At 48.0% G+C, this 16414-nt stretch overlaps 1 protein-coding gene across 1 annotated transcript; it reads left to right on the forward strand.

Annotated features, from left to right (window-relative positions):
* Window positions 1-154: 154 nt before the first annotated feature.
* Window positions 155-15258, forward strand: LOC135805970 (zinc finger MYND domain-containing protein 12-like). The gene is made up of 8 exons (XM_065320096.1): window positions 155-560; window positions 4691-4832; window positions 9742-9913; window positions 11022-11194; window positions 11823-11945; window positions 12847-13009; window positions 13875-14023; window positions 14479-15258. The coding sequence occupies exons 1-8, from the start codon at window positions 448-450 to the stop codon at window positions 14623-14625; spliced, it is 1182 nt and encodes a 393-aa protein (XP_065176168.1). The 5' UTR covers window positions 155-447; the 3' UTR covers window positions 14626-15258.
* Window positions 15259-16414: the final 1156 nt, after the last annotated feature.

The raw sequence follows: 16414 nt of genomic DNA on the forward strand, positions 1-16414 counted from the left end.
TAATTCAGTTTACTTATCATTACAAAGCGCTCGAGCCAAGGTCGCGACTCCCTTGACAATAGTCACTATGGTAACCATGATCGTCAAGACTCGCTTCACACATCACAGATTGACTTCCCTCCACTCCAGACTGCTCAGATCCAGTCTTCATTCTACTTCACTCCCATCCCTTGATTTATGCGATGGTTCATGCAGTGTTCAGGTGTGTAGTTCGAAAATCTACAAAGTACAAGCTTTTTCATAGCTTTGAAAAGTGAATTCATGAAGTACAATTTTGTTGCAATGGCCTTGACGACTGCAAGAGAGTTTCTCCGTGTTTCTGGCGATTGCTGATGGTAATACGACATACATGCACTGTATGCACCTAGCTCGGTCGATACTGCCGTGATAGGATTGGTGTGGATAGCACACATTCGCGAATAGCATCGAGACAGGAGCAAGTCAGCCATGAGTCTGAGTCTGAATCCGCTAGCGAACCCGCGCGGTACGAAGCTTCAGTGCGAGATATGCCAGAAGTCGGCCTTCTCCCAGTGCACGCACTGCAGAGTGACGTATTACTGGTAAGCCAGCACACAATATTATGTACAATGACCAAGTAGTATTAGACAGTGGCATGCGTGTCTACGTACCTGTGTGCATGTACAGGCTGTCACATAGCCACACTACTACACTCTACTTCTTTTAATCTATGAAAGAGGAAAGTGCTTTTAGGCTGAGTTGGCCACAAAGACAGGCGCAGGCGCGTAGCTCGTGTGTATTCAGCGTAGTCCGTCACCGCACCAGCGAATGGCCATCATACATACTGCATAGTCGCAGAAATGAGCCTCTTGCAGCTATGTGGTTGCCAGTGGTACATGTTCACCACAGCACAGATGTGTTCTAGCACTTAGTCACCACAGCACAGATGTGCGAGCTACGCCCTGCAGGTGAGCCAAATTACCCGATGACGATCCTTATTTCAAACTACGATTGCAGTCAGTAGCAGTCAATATGGTCAAGAGCATCACAGGCGAACAGAACTGTCCTAGTATAATGGACATGATTGAACAGAACCGTCCTAGCATAATGAACATGATTACAAATTTCTTGAGCTACAGTACTGTCGGACGCCCAAGAATGAACAGGTGAGAATTTTACTAAGCACAGCTTATCGATTTATGCGCGGTAACTCCGCTGCGCACGGGCTGTCGTACATAAAGCGGCCTACGTTGCGAGGCTGCCCCCCCCCCCCAGTTCTTTGGCATCGAACAGTAGTAATCAGTATAGCGGCCTAAGATAAGGTACATGTACATGTCAACGACCTTACGCTCACTTCTATCTACACACCGGGGTAGTGATTAGAATGGTGCGCACCATTCTAACAGATAATCCGCCTGTCTGTGGTGCGAAGCTAATAACAATCGTCTCCCATCTGCCCTGCTACGCAACCTTCCCACGCAGAAGGGAATGCAGGCATTCAAGGAAGGCGCCTACAAGTCGCTCCGCAGCCGAGACTGGCGTTCAGCCACAGATGCCCTCTGAACACTCCCTGAACACCCTCTCTGCTTGCACCCTGGCTCCCCCCTTTTTTATTTTTTTTATTTTTTATTATTTTATTTATTTTTTAAAAATTCGACGAGGAGACAATAATTTTAATATGGCAATAAGTAGGACGAGCTGAAGCGACATGTGGACTACTTTATTAACAATGTAAGCGATGGAGACGATGCAAGAAACAACCTAAAGGGTAAGGAAAAATACATGTAAGAAGAAAAAGGGCAATGGAAAAAAAAAGAAGATAATTCGAACAAGTTTTCGTACAACACTCTTCAGGAATCACCGTTGTACTAAAGAACAAAATGAGAACAAAGGAAATAATATAGCAATCAAGGTAGGGTGACACGATACAATGACAGCACTGGAATATCGAGGTGCGATTTCTCACAAAAGTGTGCAGAAAACAAGGGTATACAAGTAAGAACTAAGCGTGACAAGTGTGTATCAGCAACAAAAACAAAAAAGTGAGAACGAATGATAATAATAACAATAATAAACAAGAAGGTGACAAAACACATTTAGGCACAAGTGGCAACAACGTTGCCACACTACACAACAGAACACATAATTTGAACAATTTTAGGGTAATAACACTATCTTTCTGGACACACAAATTCGGCTTATGAATGCGCTGACAAACAGCTTCCAAAACTTGTATTTAACTGCAAAAGATAACCATGACGAGCACGGCACAAAACAGAAAAACAGGAATCAGAATAAGTACGACAACAGTCAGTACTAGAAACCAAATGATTGTATACTGAAGACTTGTTATTACGAGACGGACGCACACAATCTCGACTCACGCGCACACCCTCACACTCACTCTCACCCTCACTCAGCTCACCTTCTCCCTCACTGTCCGAATCAGAACCTGCTCCGTCATCCACCGCGGTTTGACTCTCCTCCTCACTTGCATCGTCCTGCGTCTTTTTTCCATTGCCCTTTTTCTTCTTACATGTATTTTTCCTTACCCGGCTTTAGGTTGTTTCTTGCATCGTCTCCATCGCTTACATTGTTAATAAAGTAGTCCACATGTCGCTTCAGCTCGTCCTACTTATTGCCATATTAAAATTTATTTTTTATTTATTTATTCACAGGAAGTGTGAGTTACGAAGTCTGAAGAAAACGTTGAACGGTCTCTGCTTGGATGACGACTACACCATAGCTCAGTGGTTAGAGCATCGCTGGCTACAAGCGAGGGTCCCTGGTTCGAGTCCTGGTGGTGACAGTCAATTTTTTCTTCAGACTTTTCCCGTTTGTCTCTTTCCCTCAAAACCAGTTAATATTTTATGACTTGGGGCTCCCCGCGTGCTAGTTTGTACGTGAAGTGTGTGGGTACAGTGAGGGCTGCGTCCCACCCGCCTGTGTGGATTCACAGGAAGTGTGAGTTACGAAGTCTGAAGAAAACGTTGAACGGCCTCTGCTTGGATGACGACTACACCATAGCTCAGTGGTTAGAGCATCGCTGGCTACAAGCGAGGGTCCCTGGTTCGAGTCCTGGTGGTGACAGTCAATTTTTTCTTCAGACTTTTCCCGTTTGTCTCTTTCCCTCAAAACCAGTTAATATTTTATGACTTGGGGCTCCCCGCGTGCTAGTTTGTACGTGAAGTGTGTGGGTACAGTGAGGGCTGCGTCCCACCCGCCTGTGTGGATTCACAGGAAGTGTGAGTAACGAAGTCTGAAGAAAACGTTGAACGGTCTCTGCTTGGATGACGACTACACCATAGCTCAGTGGTTAGAGCATCGCTGGCTACAAGCGAGGGTCCCTGGTTCGAGTCCTGGTGGTGACAGTCAATTTTTTCTTCAGACTTTTCCCGTTTGTCTCTTTCCCTCAAAACCAGTTAATATTTTATGACTTGGGGCTCCCCGCGTGCTAGTTTGTACGTGAAGTGTGTGGGTACAGTGAGGGCTGCGTCCCACCCGCCTGTGTGGATTCACAGGAAGTGTGAGTTACGAAGTCTGAAGAAAACGTTGAACGGTCTCTGCTTGGATGACGACTACACCATAGCTCAGTGGTTAGAGCATCGCTGGCTACAAGCGAGGGTCCCTGGTTCGAGTCCTGGTGGTGACAGTCAATTTTTTCTTCAGACTTTTCCCGTTTGTCTCTTTCCCTCAAAACCAGTTAATATTTATTTTTTATTTTTTTTATTTTTTTTTCTTCCTCTATCACATGTATCATCTTTCCGTTTTTCCTTCCTCTATATAAATGTACCCCCCTCCCCTCCCCCTGTGCCTACTCCTCCCCAGTTTTTGGTGCTCTGAAGTGTCGCTGAAGCCGAGACCTCAGGTCGGCGGAGATGCTCCAGTTTTCACCACCACAGTTGCGTCTGCAACCACCTCTACCATGCAGTATTCTGTTCTCGAGGTTCGTGGTTTCTCGTATAAAAAAACAAAACAAAAAACAATGATATTAGTCAACACAGTTTGCATGCACCCCAAACGAAACATATGGGGTAACGCATCTGTCTGCGAGAATTAGTTAGTTGAAACACTCGTATATGACGTTCACTTGATAGTAGCAAGTAGTAGGGGCTAGCTGTACAGATTCAGGGGACAGGGGAAGGTTGAAATCCAGTGAAATCTATGCTAGATAAATTTCTAAACCAATGACAAAAGAAAATAATAATGATACTAGAAACTTGTATTTGACCCCGCTGTAACACTGGACCGGCCCTGCCTGGGTTATGGGCAGGGGCCGATTCTGACAGCAATGGTCCTGCCTCTGTGGGCCGACAGTACAGCAGAGAGAACTGAGAACTGATGCACGGGTGCCTTTAATCGAGTTCTCCGCATGCACAGATGCTGTGCTGATTGGTTAGTGTGTGCCAGTGAGTGCGTTCGATTATGCACGCGAATCGATTCGCGCTATTCACATCACCCCATGTGAATGTCTTTTCAGTTGTCCTTTTCCCCTGATTATTAGTAGGGCTGTGTTTGCTAGTAAAAAAGAAAAGAAAAAAGGTGAATGGATTCCGAATCGATTCCAGTGCTCATGACGTGAAAATCGAATGACTTGAATGCGTGCGAATGGATTCATGAATCGATTCAAGTGCATAATCGAACGCAGCCACTGTGTGTGCTGTTATTACTCTACCCCGGCTACTACTGGTGATATTTTGGCTGATGATTGTGATGTTGCTTGCCACTACAGTGGACGTGATCATCAAGCTGAGGATTGGGACGGTATTCACTCCAAAGTGTGCGCCCTACTGGCTGCAATTAGAGCACCCAAACCGTTCCTGAACTCTGAGGAGCAGCGCTACCAGTATGAAAGCAAGAAGGCCAAAAAGCAGGTAAGAACACTTGGTCAGGTACATGTAAGTCTGTGGTGTCTTGTTCAGAGTCTCCCATACATTCCTAGTAGTAGACTGCTTTCCCTTGCAATGTGCCTGCTCAAGTCTAGGCTACAGCGGATGCTGTGCAGTGTTTGGATGCGTGCGGAGCTTACATAAAAATGTTTGTGTCAATGTGTGTGGATGTGCCTCTGTGTGTGTGTGAAAATGAAAAATAGGGATTCATTGGCCAGAAAAAGTCACTTCAACCAGCTGTGTGGTGTAGACCAGGCTAAAATTAGTGGCGGTCAATTCATCAGCCTTGCAAGCTGTTGAATTGTGTGATCTGGTCACACGTTTCTATGTATAACATAGCTTGTTTGCTATCGTCGCTTCAGCGATGGGCAGGAGTATGAGTGTGTGTGTGTGTGTGTGTGTGTGTGTGTGTGTGTGTGTGTGTGTGTGTGTGTGTGTGTGTGTGTGTGTGTGTGTGTGTGTGTGTGTGTGTGTGTGTGTGTGTGTGTGTGTGTGTGTGTGTGTGTGTGTGTGTGTGTGTGTGTGTGTGTGTGTGTGTGTGTGTGTGTGTGTGTGTGTGTGTGTGTGTGTGTGTGTGTGTGTGTGTGTGTGTGTGTGTGTGTGTGTGTGTGTGTGTGTGTGTGTGTGTGTGTGTGTGTGTGTGTGTGTGTGTGTGTGTGTGTGTGTGTGTGTGTGTGTGTGTGTGTGTGTGTGTGTGTGTGTGTGTGTGTGTGTGTGTGTGTGTGTGTGTGTGTGTGTGTGTGTGTGTGTGTGTGTGTGTGTGTGTGTGTGTGTGTGTGTGTGTGTGTGTGTGTGTGTGTGTGTGTGTGTGTGTGTGTGTGTGTGTGTGTTGCAACTTGTTGTTGGAGGAGGCAGTTTGCTCTTTTTGAGCTCTGTCTCAATGATGGATTAGCCACACTTGGCAGCCAAGTGCCGTATGGTGGAGACCAGGCCTTGGCTGCTGTGGCCCGTCCTGACAGCCTTGCGAGCTGTCGGGAGGTTTGTTGTACGCATTGCACTAGTCAGACGAAGTGGTTTGGGGAATTTGTAGTTTTTTGAATTTGAATGAATTATGGTCACAACGAGGAGGACGGGGAAGACGAAGGCGAAGGGGACACTGGTCACTGCGACATGGAACGTTCGGTCCTTGGTGGAGGACGCTGGTGATGCCAAAATATGCCGTAAAAATAAAAATGTCTCGGATACCGCCGTTGACAGGAAACTGGATTTTCTTGTGGAGGAACTCGGCAGGTTCGGCGTGGACGTTGCTGGTATTCAGGAGACGAAATGGTTTGGAAGCGACGTCTGGCCTGCTGGGAGCGGTACGTTGTTACACTCTGGGAGGCCTTTGCCTTTGGGGAGTGAGCCCGGCCGCCGGAACGAGGGAGTTGGAATTTTGATGAATTCCGCCGTGACCGGGATGTGGAAGAGCGGAGGGGAGCAGTGGAGCGCCGTCAGTTCGCGTATTGTCACTGCTCGTCTTCTTGTCGCCAAGCGAGGTGATAAACTCCCTGGTGGAGGTAAGCGACACGCAGATTTCTGTGTCTCTATCGTCAATGTTTATGCTCCAACGAGTAAAGCCCCACCGAACGTAAGACGCAAGTTTTTCGATGACTTGCAACGAGTTGTGGACAGTATCCCATCCAGAGATGTTCTTGTGCTCCTTGGGGATTTGAACGCGCGCGTCGGGTCCAGCACTGACTATGCAGACAGCGCTGTGAGTCGTATCGATGGCATGCCAGGGGATGAGCGGATGTGGGGTTGTGTCTTGGGCCAATTTGGCCTTGGAAATTGCAATCGGGCTGGTGAGGAGCTGTTGTCATTCTGTGCAGCTAATCAATTGTCAGTAATGAATACATGGTACAAGAAGGGACGAAGTAAGCGTGGAACATGGACTCATCCAGCCACTCGCCAAGTGCATCTCATTGATTATGTCATCATGCGTACAGCTCATTGCTGCTACTGTAAGGACGTTGGTGTTGTCCGCGGCGCACTGTGCTGGACTGACCACTACATGGTTCGGGCCAAGCTTGTCCTGGACTTCGTCCAACGTAGATCCACTGTCCCTAAGCGGAGGTCGTATGCCACCCATCGCCTGCGTGAGCCTGATACGTTACTGCAGTACCGAGAGTCAATGGAGGCAGCCTGTGGTGGCGCGGTCGGTGGTGGCCAGAGTGTTGAAGAGACCTGGAATTCCCTTCGTGATGACATCACCAGCGTAGCGGAGAGAACACTGGGCCATGGTCGGCGGCGGCAACCAGACTGGTTTCTGGAGAATAGGGCAGCATTGGAGCCACTTATTGAGGCGAAGCGACGTGCCCATGAACGAATGTTGTCGGCAGGCAATCAAACGACACGTTCCGGATTTAGATCAGCCCAGCGGTCGGTTGCGAGGGCGGTGCGTGGTGCAAAGGAACAATGGATCCGTGAGGTGGTTGGTGATGCTGAGCGTGCTCAAGGGGATGGCTGTGTGAGGTGGAAATGCATCCGAAAATTGCAGCGAGTGGATGATGGCAGGCGTACGGTCACACCCTCGGCGGTTTATGATGGAGACGGACACCTTACTGACAGCCCGGAAAGTCTTGTTACGCGTTGGCATGCACACTTCGACAGAGTGCTCAACATTGCTAGTCAGTTTAGTATGCATGTCATTGATAACATGCCTACTGCTGAGCCGCGTCATGAACTTGACATGGCCCTGACATTTGGGGAGGTGATGGCTGCGATGCGGAGGATGAGTAGGGGCACGGCTGGTGGCTCGTCAGGTATTGTGCCGGAATTGGTGCTGGGTGGCGGTCTTGCTCTCCACCGGCGTATTCATTCTCTGATTTCCCAGATTTGGGCAGGTGGCTCCGTTGTTTCTGAGTGGCGCGACGCTGAGATTGTACCCATACCGAAGAAAGGCGACCTACGGTCATGTGACAATTGGCGAGGCATCAGCCTGTTGGATGTAGTCGGTAAGCTGTTTGCACGGGTTATCCAGGATCGCCTTCAGGAACTGTCCGAGGATGTGCTGCCTGAGTCACAGTGCGGTTTTAGGAAGGGACGTGGGTGCGTCGACATGGTGTTTGTGGCGCGCCAGCTAATCGAGAAGGCCATCGAACATGATACGCCACTGTATGTCATATTTGTCGACCTGAAGAAGGCTTATGACAGCATACCTCGTGAGGCGTTGTGGCTTGTCCTCGGGAAGCTCGGTATTCCACCTACCCTTCTCAGCTTGATTCGGTCCCTACATGTCGGCATGAGGGCTCGGGTTCGTATATCTGGTCGCTTGACGGAGGACATATATGTTAACAATGGTCTTCGCCAAGGCTGTACTCTTGCCCCCACCCTATTCAATCTGTATTTTGCTGCCGTAATGTCGTCTTGGCGTTCCCGCTCTTCTGTTCCCGGCGTGTCCCTGCGCTCACGCCCTGGCCGGAAGCTTGTTGGGGATCGAACAACCAAGGCGCGACTGAACACGTACCAAGTTACCGAGTCCCAGTTCGCTGATGATGCCGCTGTATACACCACATCAAGAGAACATCTGGAGACCCTGGCAAACGAGTTCATCGCCTGTGCCTCTCAGTGGGGTCTCACTGTCAGCATCGCCAAGACAAAGGCCATAGCAGTCGGCCCGGGGGACCTACAACCTGATGTCGTCCTCGATGATGGTGGAGTTGTGGAGATGGTCTCCGGCTTTACTTACCTCGGTAGTGTGGTGAGTTGCGATGGGTCACTGGACGTGGAGATCACCTCCCGCTTGGCCAAGGCATCTCGTGTGTTTGGTTGCCTCCTGACCCCGATTTTCCGGTGCCGGGGTTTATCCATCGACATTAAGTGCACGGTATATCGCGCTTTTGTCCTGAGCACTCTGTTCTACGGTGCAGAGACATGGGCTGTGAAGGCTACCCACGTCCATCGGCTGACCGTCTTCCATCGCTCCTGTATTCGGTCTATCCTCGGTGTATCGCGGATCCAGCAGTGGGAGGACAGGCTCACATCGGCAGAATTGGGCAGGCGATTTGGCATGTCTCTTGACATCTCCGATTTGCTCCGACAGCATCGTCTGCGCTGGCTGGGGCACATTGCCCGTATGGAGGAACACCGCACTCCGCAGCAGATGGTATTTGGCGAGTTATATGCCACTCGCCCCCGCCACGGTCCGAAGAAGCGATGGCGTGACGTTGTTGTCACTGATCTAGCTGCGGCACAGATCGGAGAGGGAGAATGGTTCCATCAAGCCCAGGATCGCCCAACCTGGAAGCGGTTGTGTCGTCGGCAGCCTCCTCCACCCGGACCGAAAGAGTTCCGTTGCGCATGTGGCCGTCCCTTTGGCCGCATTGGGGACCTGAGGAGGCACGCCCCCCACTGCCGCGTCTGAGCCATCATCGCTACGCGATGGGCGTCCAAGGTCCAAGGTGTGTGTGTGTGTGTGTGTGTGTGTGTGTGTGTGTGTGTGTGTGTGTGTGTGTGTGTGTGTGTGTGTGTGTGTGTGTGTGTGTGTGTGTGTGTGTGTGTGTGTGTGTGTGTGTCGGCAAAATAAACAAAAAAGACCAAAAAGTAGGGATTCACTGAGCAGAAAAAGCCACTTCATACATGTAGCTGTATGGTGTAGACCAGGCTGAATAGTGGCGGCCAATTCTTCAGCCTTGCAAGCTGATGAATGGTGCAATCCCAGCACAAGTTGCTATGGCTTCTGCTGTAGCATCGTTTTCATTGCCTCTGGCGATGGGCGTCCAATGGTCCAATGGTGTATGTATGTGCATGTGTGTTAAGTCTGTGTGTGTATGTGTGTGTGTCTATGTGTGTATGTCTGTGTGTCTATGTGTGTCTATGTGCATGTGGGTATGTCTGTCTGTGTCTCTGTATCTATGTGTATGTATGTGCATGTGTGTAACTGAACCGTCTTCTTTGTTTCCATGCCACGCAGAAACAGCTGGTGTCGCTGACCTCCACTGAGGCGCAGCGCTTGCTCTATGATGGCCAGTACAAGCGGGCATTGCCGGCAGCACAGCTGTCATTACGCAGCTCAACGGAAATGTACGGTAGTGGCCGCATGGAGCTCATTCCTGCACTGGTCGTGCTGGCTGAGGCATGCATAGGTGAGAAATTAAACTGCTCTCTAGGCATTGTCTCTGAGACATATCCCACTAGCATTGAGCTAAAACTAACACGGTAACGCCGAGACTACAGGTTGGCGTTGTTGGCTTGCCTCACCAGCACAGGTTCCTTCTTGAAGCCACTATTCTTCGCAATGTTGTGTTGCCCCGCTACTTCTCTACCCTCTTCTTACCAATTGGTTGTGTCTTCAGAAAGAAAGAAAAACTCTCGCACTGCCATGCACACCTTGTTCATGCATTTACGTGTTATACGCTTGTCTTGTGATACGTATCACCCATGCTGTCCCTATATGTACCCTGTTATAATACTCCCATTGGCTATATACCCCTTGGCTTCACAAAGTTGTGACAGAATCAAATCCCCCCCCCCCTGTCTGTCTCTCTCTCTCTCTCAATCTCTCTCCCTCCCTCTATCCATCGCCCAATGGGTCTTTCCTCTGCAAATAACTGACTGTGCAATTCACCCGGATTTACGAGTTATGTATAAATGCGGGTTGCGTTAGAGTCTTTGAACAGGTCCGAAAGGAAGTGTACCTCTGTAATGTTAAACCTGTATGATGTGCAAGTGTCTTGCAGTCACCGGACTTCTGCAGAGAATCATTTTTATAGCAATAAAAAAGATAAACTGCACACTCATATTCTATACACACATCAAGATACATTTTGTGGGTAAGTATTCCAAGAATGTTTTCTCGTTGAGATTCACCTTCCTATTGTTCCCTGCTTACATGTACATGTATGTCCTGCTGTTTTGAACTCTCCACCCCCCCCCCCTCTCTCCCTCTATCCTAGCTGTCCTCTCTCTCTCCCTCTATCCTGTTCTCTCTCTCTCTCCCTCTCTCTGTCTCTCTCTGTCTCTGTCTCTCTCTCTCTGTCTGTCTCTGTCTCTCTCCATCTCTCTCTATCTCTCTATCTCTCTCTCTTTCTCTCCCTCTCTCCGTCTGTCTCTCTCTCTCTCTCTCTCTCTCTCTCTCTGTCTCTCTCTCTCTCCATCTCTCTATCTCTCTCTCTGTCTCTCTCTCTCTCTCTCTCTCTCTCTCTCCATCTTTCCCTGTCTCACTCACTAATGACATCACTCCCACGACTGTAGGTGCATTCCAGCTGGACAAGGCTGAGCAGTATTTATCGCAGGCCAAGTGGAGTGCGCTACAAGCTGGAGAGTCTTGCCCATCCGGGCTGTTATCGCAGATCAACCGTGTTCTAGGTCGCCTGCACATTGCGCGTGGTAGCCATGGACAGGCCATGGCTCACCTAGCGGAAGATGTAAGTCTTAAAATGAACTGCTCCAAATCTGCTGGCCGACCATGCATTTTCTGGGGTTTTAATATTAGTGTATGTAGAGAAAAGGTCTACTGGTAAATGGGGCGGTGTTTTGGTCACTTTTTGACATAAATGTTTTCTACTGAATGTATGAACAGCTTTGTTTCACCCTTTCTGGACTTGTTTGCTTGAAAGTGTACTGTAAACCGCCCGATATTCGCGTCACTAAATTTTCGCGATTTCTTAGAACCAGCAAGTTTGCGATGGCAAGAGTTCGCGAAGCACCGGGGCCACCTACATACACCCACTGTTGAAGTTTGATTTCACGCTGGTTAATATCCACGTTACGCTCTTCTCGCGAAAATAGCGAATATTAGGCAGTTTACAGTATTCCTCTCTTGTTCTCTATGTCAGTATGTATGTTATGTGTGTTATGTGTGTTATGTGTGTTATGTGTGTTATGTGTGTTATGTGTGTTATGTGTGTTATGTGTGTTATGTGTGTTATGTGTGTTATGTGTGTTATGTGTGTTATGTGTGTTATGTGTGTTATGTGTGTTATGTGTGTTATGTGTGTTGAATGTCTGCATCTGATATTTGCGTGGTGTACATACCTTATTGTACTGTTGCAGGTATACCACTCTTCACTTGCACACGGCCCGGAACACGTGAAGACCTCGGGGGGCTATTTCAACATGGCTAGGTCGTTCTACGCCATCAACAACATGCCAGCTGCCAGGCCTCTCTACACAGAGGTACACACACAAAGTTGTCCTGTACTATTATGCAAGAAATTCATCATTCTTCATGCAGTAAAGGCTGATGTTTCAACACTTTCCTATAGAAGTACAGTTGAACTCGAATAAGACATACCCCCTCGGGACGTACCCCTCGGGACGTACCCCCTCGGGACGTACCCCCTCGGGACGTACCCCCTCGGGGAGTGGGAAAAGTATGTAGTATGCGAGTTACTTCTTATCTAATTTTGACTCCTGCGACCCCACTAATACATCACATGTGCAGTATGTCAAAATGCTCGAAATTATTCATTGCACTCAGAAATGGATGTGTTCAGTGCCACCAAACCAGGCTTCCAGCGCTGCAAACAGCCTCCTCTGCCCTGTCAACATACCAAAGTACCTGTCAAGCGAACCAGTCATGTGCAAAGGCGTATGTAAACACCGAAAATGCGTCACAGTAGTATGCAAGGCTAGCTCTGTTGGGACCCGCTGAAAAGTGCGTCATACACAAGCTGTATGTCTTATCGGAGTACGTTATTATGCATTCACGTTTGTACGTGCGCTTATGGGAGGATAATCCGTGCTACGAAAAACGGACCGTACTAACCAGGTGTACGTCTTACCTGGGTGAGAGTTCCACTGTACTTCAAAGTAATTTCTCTGTCTCCCCCCCCCCCCCTCTCCCTCCCTCCCTTTTTCTCTCCCCCCCCCCCCCTCTCCCTAACCTCCTTTCAAAATACATTACTGCCGGGCGGAAATGAACGGACAATAAAAACAAGAATGGCATAGGTGACAACTTTGAACCCCCACCCGTTTATTCGGCGCAAGACAGTACAGTCAGTTACATGTTTCAAGTCAAGACTTTTAAACCAGCACTTCTCTTTGTGTCTTTGTGTTTGTCTCTTATTGTTCACAGGTTCTATCAATCTGGTATAAATTCCTCACGGTGGTAGCTGCAACAGAGGATTCGGAAGATGAGGAGGCACCAGTGCTTGAAGCTGGCAGTTCTATTCTACTCGAAGACATTGATAAAGACGTAAAGCAAGTGTCGCCCTTTGCCAAGTTTGAGAAGGAGATAGGTGAGTGAGATGCTGTACGAAGCGGTGTGCGACTGCGCAATGGTATGGCCTGCCTAGCAAGATCTAGTCGATTCCAGTGCTCATATTTGGGACGGCGGAATCAGTACGGCTGTTGTGCGCAACTTTGGACTGTGGAGTGGGAGAGCTTGTAGCCACCCACAAATAAATATTGCTCACTCAAATTTGGAGGTGTTCCGGTTCTCGGAACGACATTGTACTTGTTAACTTGAATGGTGACTTGAAATCAATGTCATCAAAAAACCATTAGTTGAGACAAGTGAGAGCACAAGGAAATAGTTAGCAAAAAAAGGAGCCACTGGCTCGCTGCGAATGCTCTGGACTGAGAGCTGGAAAACTGCTCACGCGATGCGTGCAGCAAGACGTCAGCATGACGTACATGTACACAATAATGGCATAATAACGAGTGTAACATGGATTCGTGATGCATATTCACCAGAGCTCTTCAGGCTATAGCCGGACCAACTGTTTGGCTACCAAAACGGTGTGCTTACTGCCGAGGAGGTCATGTGTGCCCGCCATATCATAATTATGCAACGTGTGAAAGACTATGATATGGCCGAACCAATCAGAAACTGCTTTCGCCGGTCCTGCATGATATACATGAGTGGGATTGCCATACAGGAGCAGGCACTTAGGTGTCACGGTCCCTAATTGGAGCAGGCACTTAGGTGTCACGGTCCCTAATTATTATCAGTCTTTTACATGAAACGAAAATGTGTGTTTGTGTTTAGATGAGCTGACCTACATCTGCACTGTGTCATGGTACTTGTTCTCATTCTCTCTCACTCCACCTCACTCCACACATCAAACCTATCTGACACACTCCATACACACACATCCACAGATGAAGCATCGCGGGCCGAAGCCGTCTTCATGTTCACGGACATCATTCAGACACTGAGCGCAGGACGGATAGCATTCAGCAAGGAGCAGGAATGTCAGTGCCACTGGATCTTGTCCATACTCTGCAGCATTGTCGGCAAAACTGACAGGGTAATGTGAAGTACACTGCAGCATGAATTACTTCGAAGTATGTGTGTGCTTGTCAGCCATGCAATCATGATTGTGCATTGAGATCAAAGAACAGAATCCCTAACATTGTCCCTTGGTTCCTAATTCAGCATTATGCCAAGAAGCTCATTCATGAGCTGAAAAGCCACTACATGCAGACTTGCAGACTTTGCTGATCTGTGTGCCATTTATTCTTTTATAAAAACAAACTCTAATCAGAGTCGCTGTTTATCTTCTGTGCATTGCGGTGTTTCAAATAGAGAGATGTTACACAATGGCATCATCTTACCTGTGCTGATAAGTGTGTGTGTGTGTGTGTGTGTGTGTGTGTGTGTGTGTGTGTGTGTGTGTGTGTGTGTGTTGTGCGTTGTGCGTTCCATTGATGCCTTGGTACGTGTATGCCTTGGTATGTGCATGCGTTGGTTTGCGTTCTGCAGGTTAATGAGCACTACGATGTGGCTTCGTCATTGTGTGTTGCTGAGGGTGGCAATGCGGAGCTTCATGAGAATGTTGCTAAACTGGGTACGTGGATCAAGAGCGCGTCCGCACAAGACTCGAGGAGCAGGAAACGATCTCTGGCTTGACCTCAGCAAGATCACCACAATCGTGTGATGTGCCCGAAGAGAGCCATGATACTAGCTAGCTATGGTAGTATAGCAAACACTGAGCTGCACAGACCGCGTTACCCGTTGAACTGCTTGCAGAAGCGCCACACCTTAGCAATCACTTCCTCTGTTTTAACTAGTCCACTACACGTCCTGTACACCACAGGGCAAGTACTACGGTCCACTATATCGCTATTATGTCCTGTACATCACAGGGCATGGCACTGTGTACAACGGTCCACGATATGTCCTGTACACCACACCTGGCAAGTAGTATCCGAGCCGAAGTACTGTCGTCAATTGTGTGAGCACAGTTCTTCACTTTCCCTTGAACGTTGGTATCATGGCATTACACTATTGAAACAGCTCGAATGCTATGCTGCACAGCACACATGTGTAGCATGTCAGGCGATGATGTATCTACACAGTATATCTATCATGTACAATGATCTAAGGAGTAACACCTTCCTTTTTGGTGTTGGAATCGAGAGACTTGATAATTGCTATATTATTATGTGTAAAATCTCTTCAACACACTCTTCCCCTAAAATCTCTTATAGTTAGTTCTTCTTGTCAGGATATAATCGTTGCAACTCAATGCTATCCATAACAGTTGCCTGTCTAGTTACTGCAGTAAAATACTCTGGGGTGTGTGTCACCTGAGAGCTAGCCTGGTACCCTAAACATGGAGTTGACCATTCGCTGTTTTGCACAAATCCTCTTGAACTCATGGCTGCCAGTGCATGTTCTGTGTCACATTGGCAGAGATTGTATCGCTCAGTGCTGTCCAGGTCTCTTAGGCCTACATGTTTTAATCGCATTATCACCTGGCCTCGTGCACAGGCAGAAAAAATATTATCAGTGCTATGCCCTTGACTCGTGTTTGACCAACGGTAAAAAACAAAACAGGAGAGTCTGCTCTGAAGGGGATTTGCATTGTTCTAACTACTTGCATGCGTATCAATCATGACCATCATCACCATGATCTAAAGCACTGTAGCCATGGTAACTTTTCAGTGAAATTCTGCATCTAATTTTTCCCCTTGCATGGAGGCTCGGTGGGGAGTACATTGGTCTGTTGTCTAACAATAAAATCAAACTTGAGTTGTATGTGCGTGTGAGATGTGCTCGACAAGTGTGCTCTAAAATTTCTCCGATGGTCATTTACGCGATTACATCGAGTCGTCAGCTGAGATGCTTGGGTGAAGTCACGGATTTGCGGCACTGCACTGCACTTGCACTGCATACACTAACTTAGCGCCCATTAGTGAATCTGCTAACTCACTCTTAGGTTGCGTTTGGTTGGTCACATTCCACAATGGGAACCACTGGGAATCATTCTTGCCCGTTTGTTTGGTCAAAAAAATCCGTTAGGTTGGTCCCATTACAGAATGGGAATCGCCGAGAACGATTCTTTTCGGAGAATGATTATTCCACCTCACATGCTGGAATGAGCATTCTCTTTCCGGAATCAAAAATGATAATGGTTGCCACGAGCCAAACAATGTAGCAACAGGTTCAAGTGCCTCAAATCATGCACCCAGAAGTACCATGGCTCTCTCAAGGAAACTAATCAGGCAAAAGAAAGGAGAGCCGCCGTTCCACAACGACATGGAAAAGTCATGTCAAGTGATTCCTAATTGGTTCTGGCGTGTTTATTTGGTCAGGTGATTCTTGCCAATTCCCATTCCAGAAGGGTTGTCATTTACATTCTGAAAATGCCCAACCAAACGCAACCTTAGACACTCTATGACATCATTCGCATAAC

Source organism: Sycon ciliatum, chromosome 1, assembly GCF_964019385.1.
Source record: "Sycon ciliatum chromosome 1, ocSycCili1.1, whole genome shotgun sequence".
NCBI lineage: Eukaryota > Metazoa > Porifera > Calcarea > Leucosolenida > Sycettidae > Sycon > Sycon ciliatum.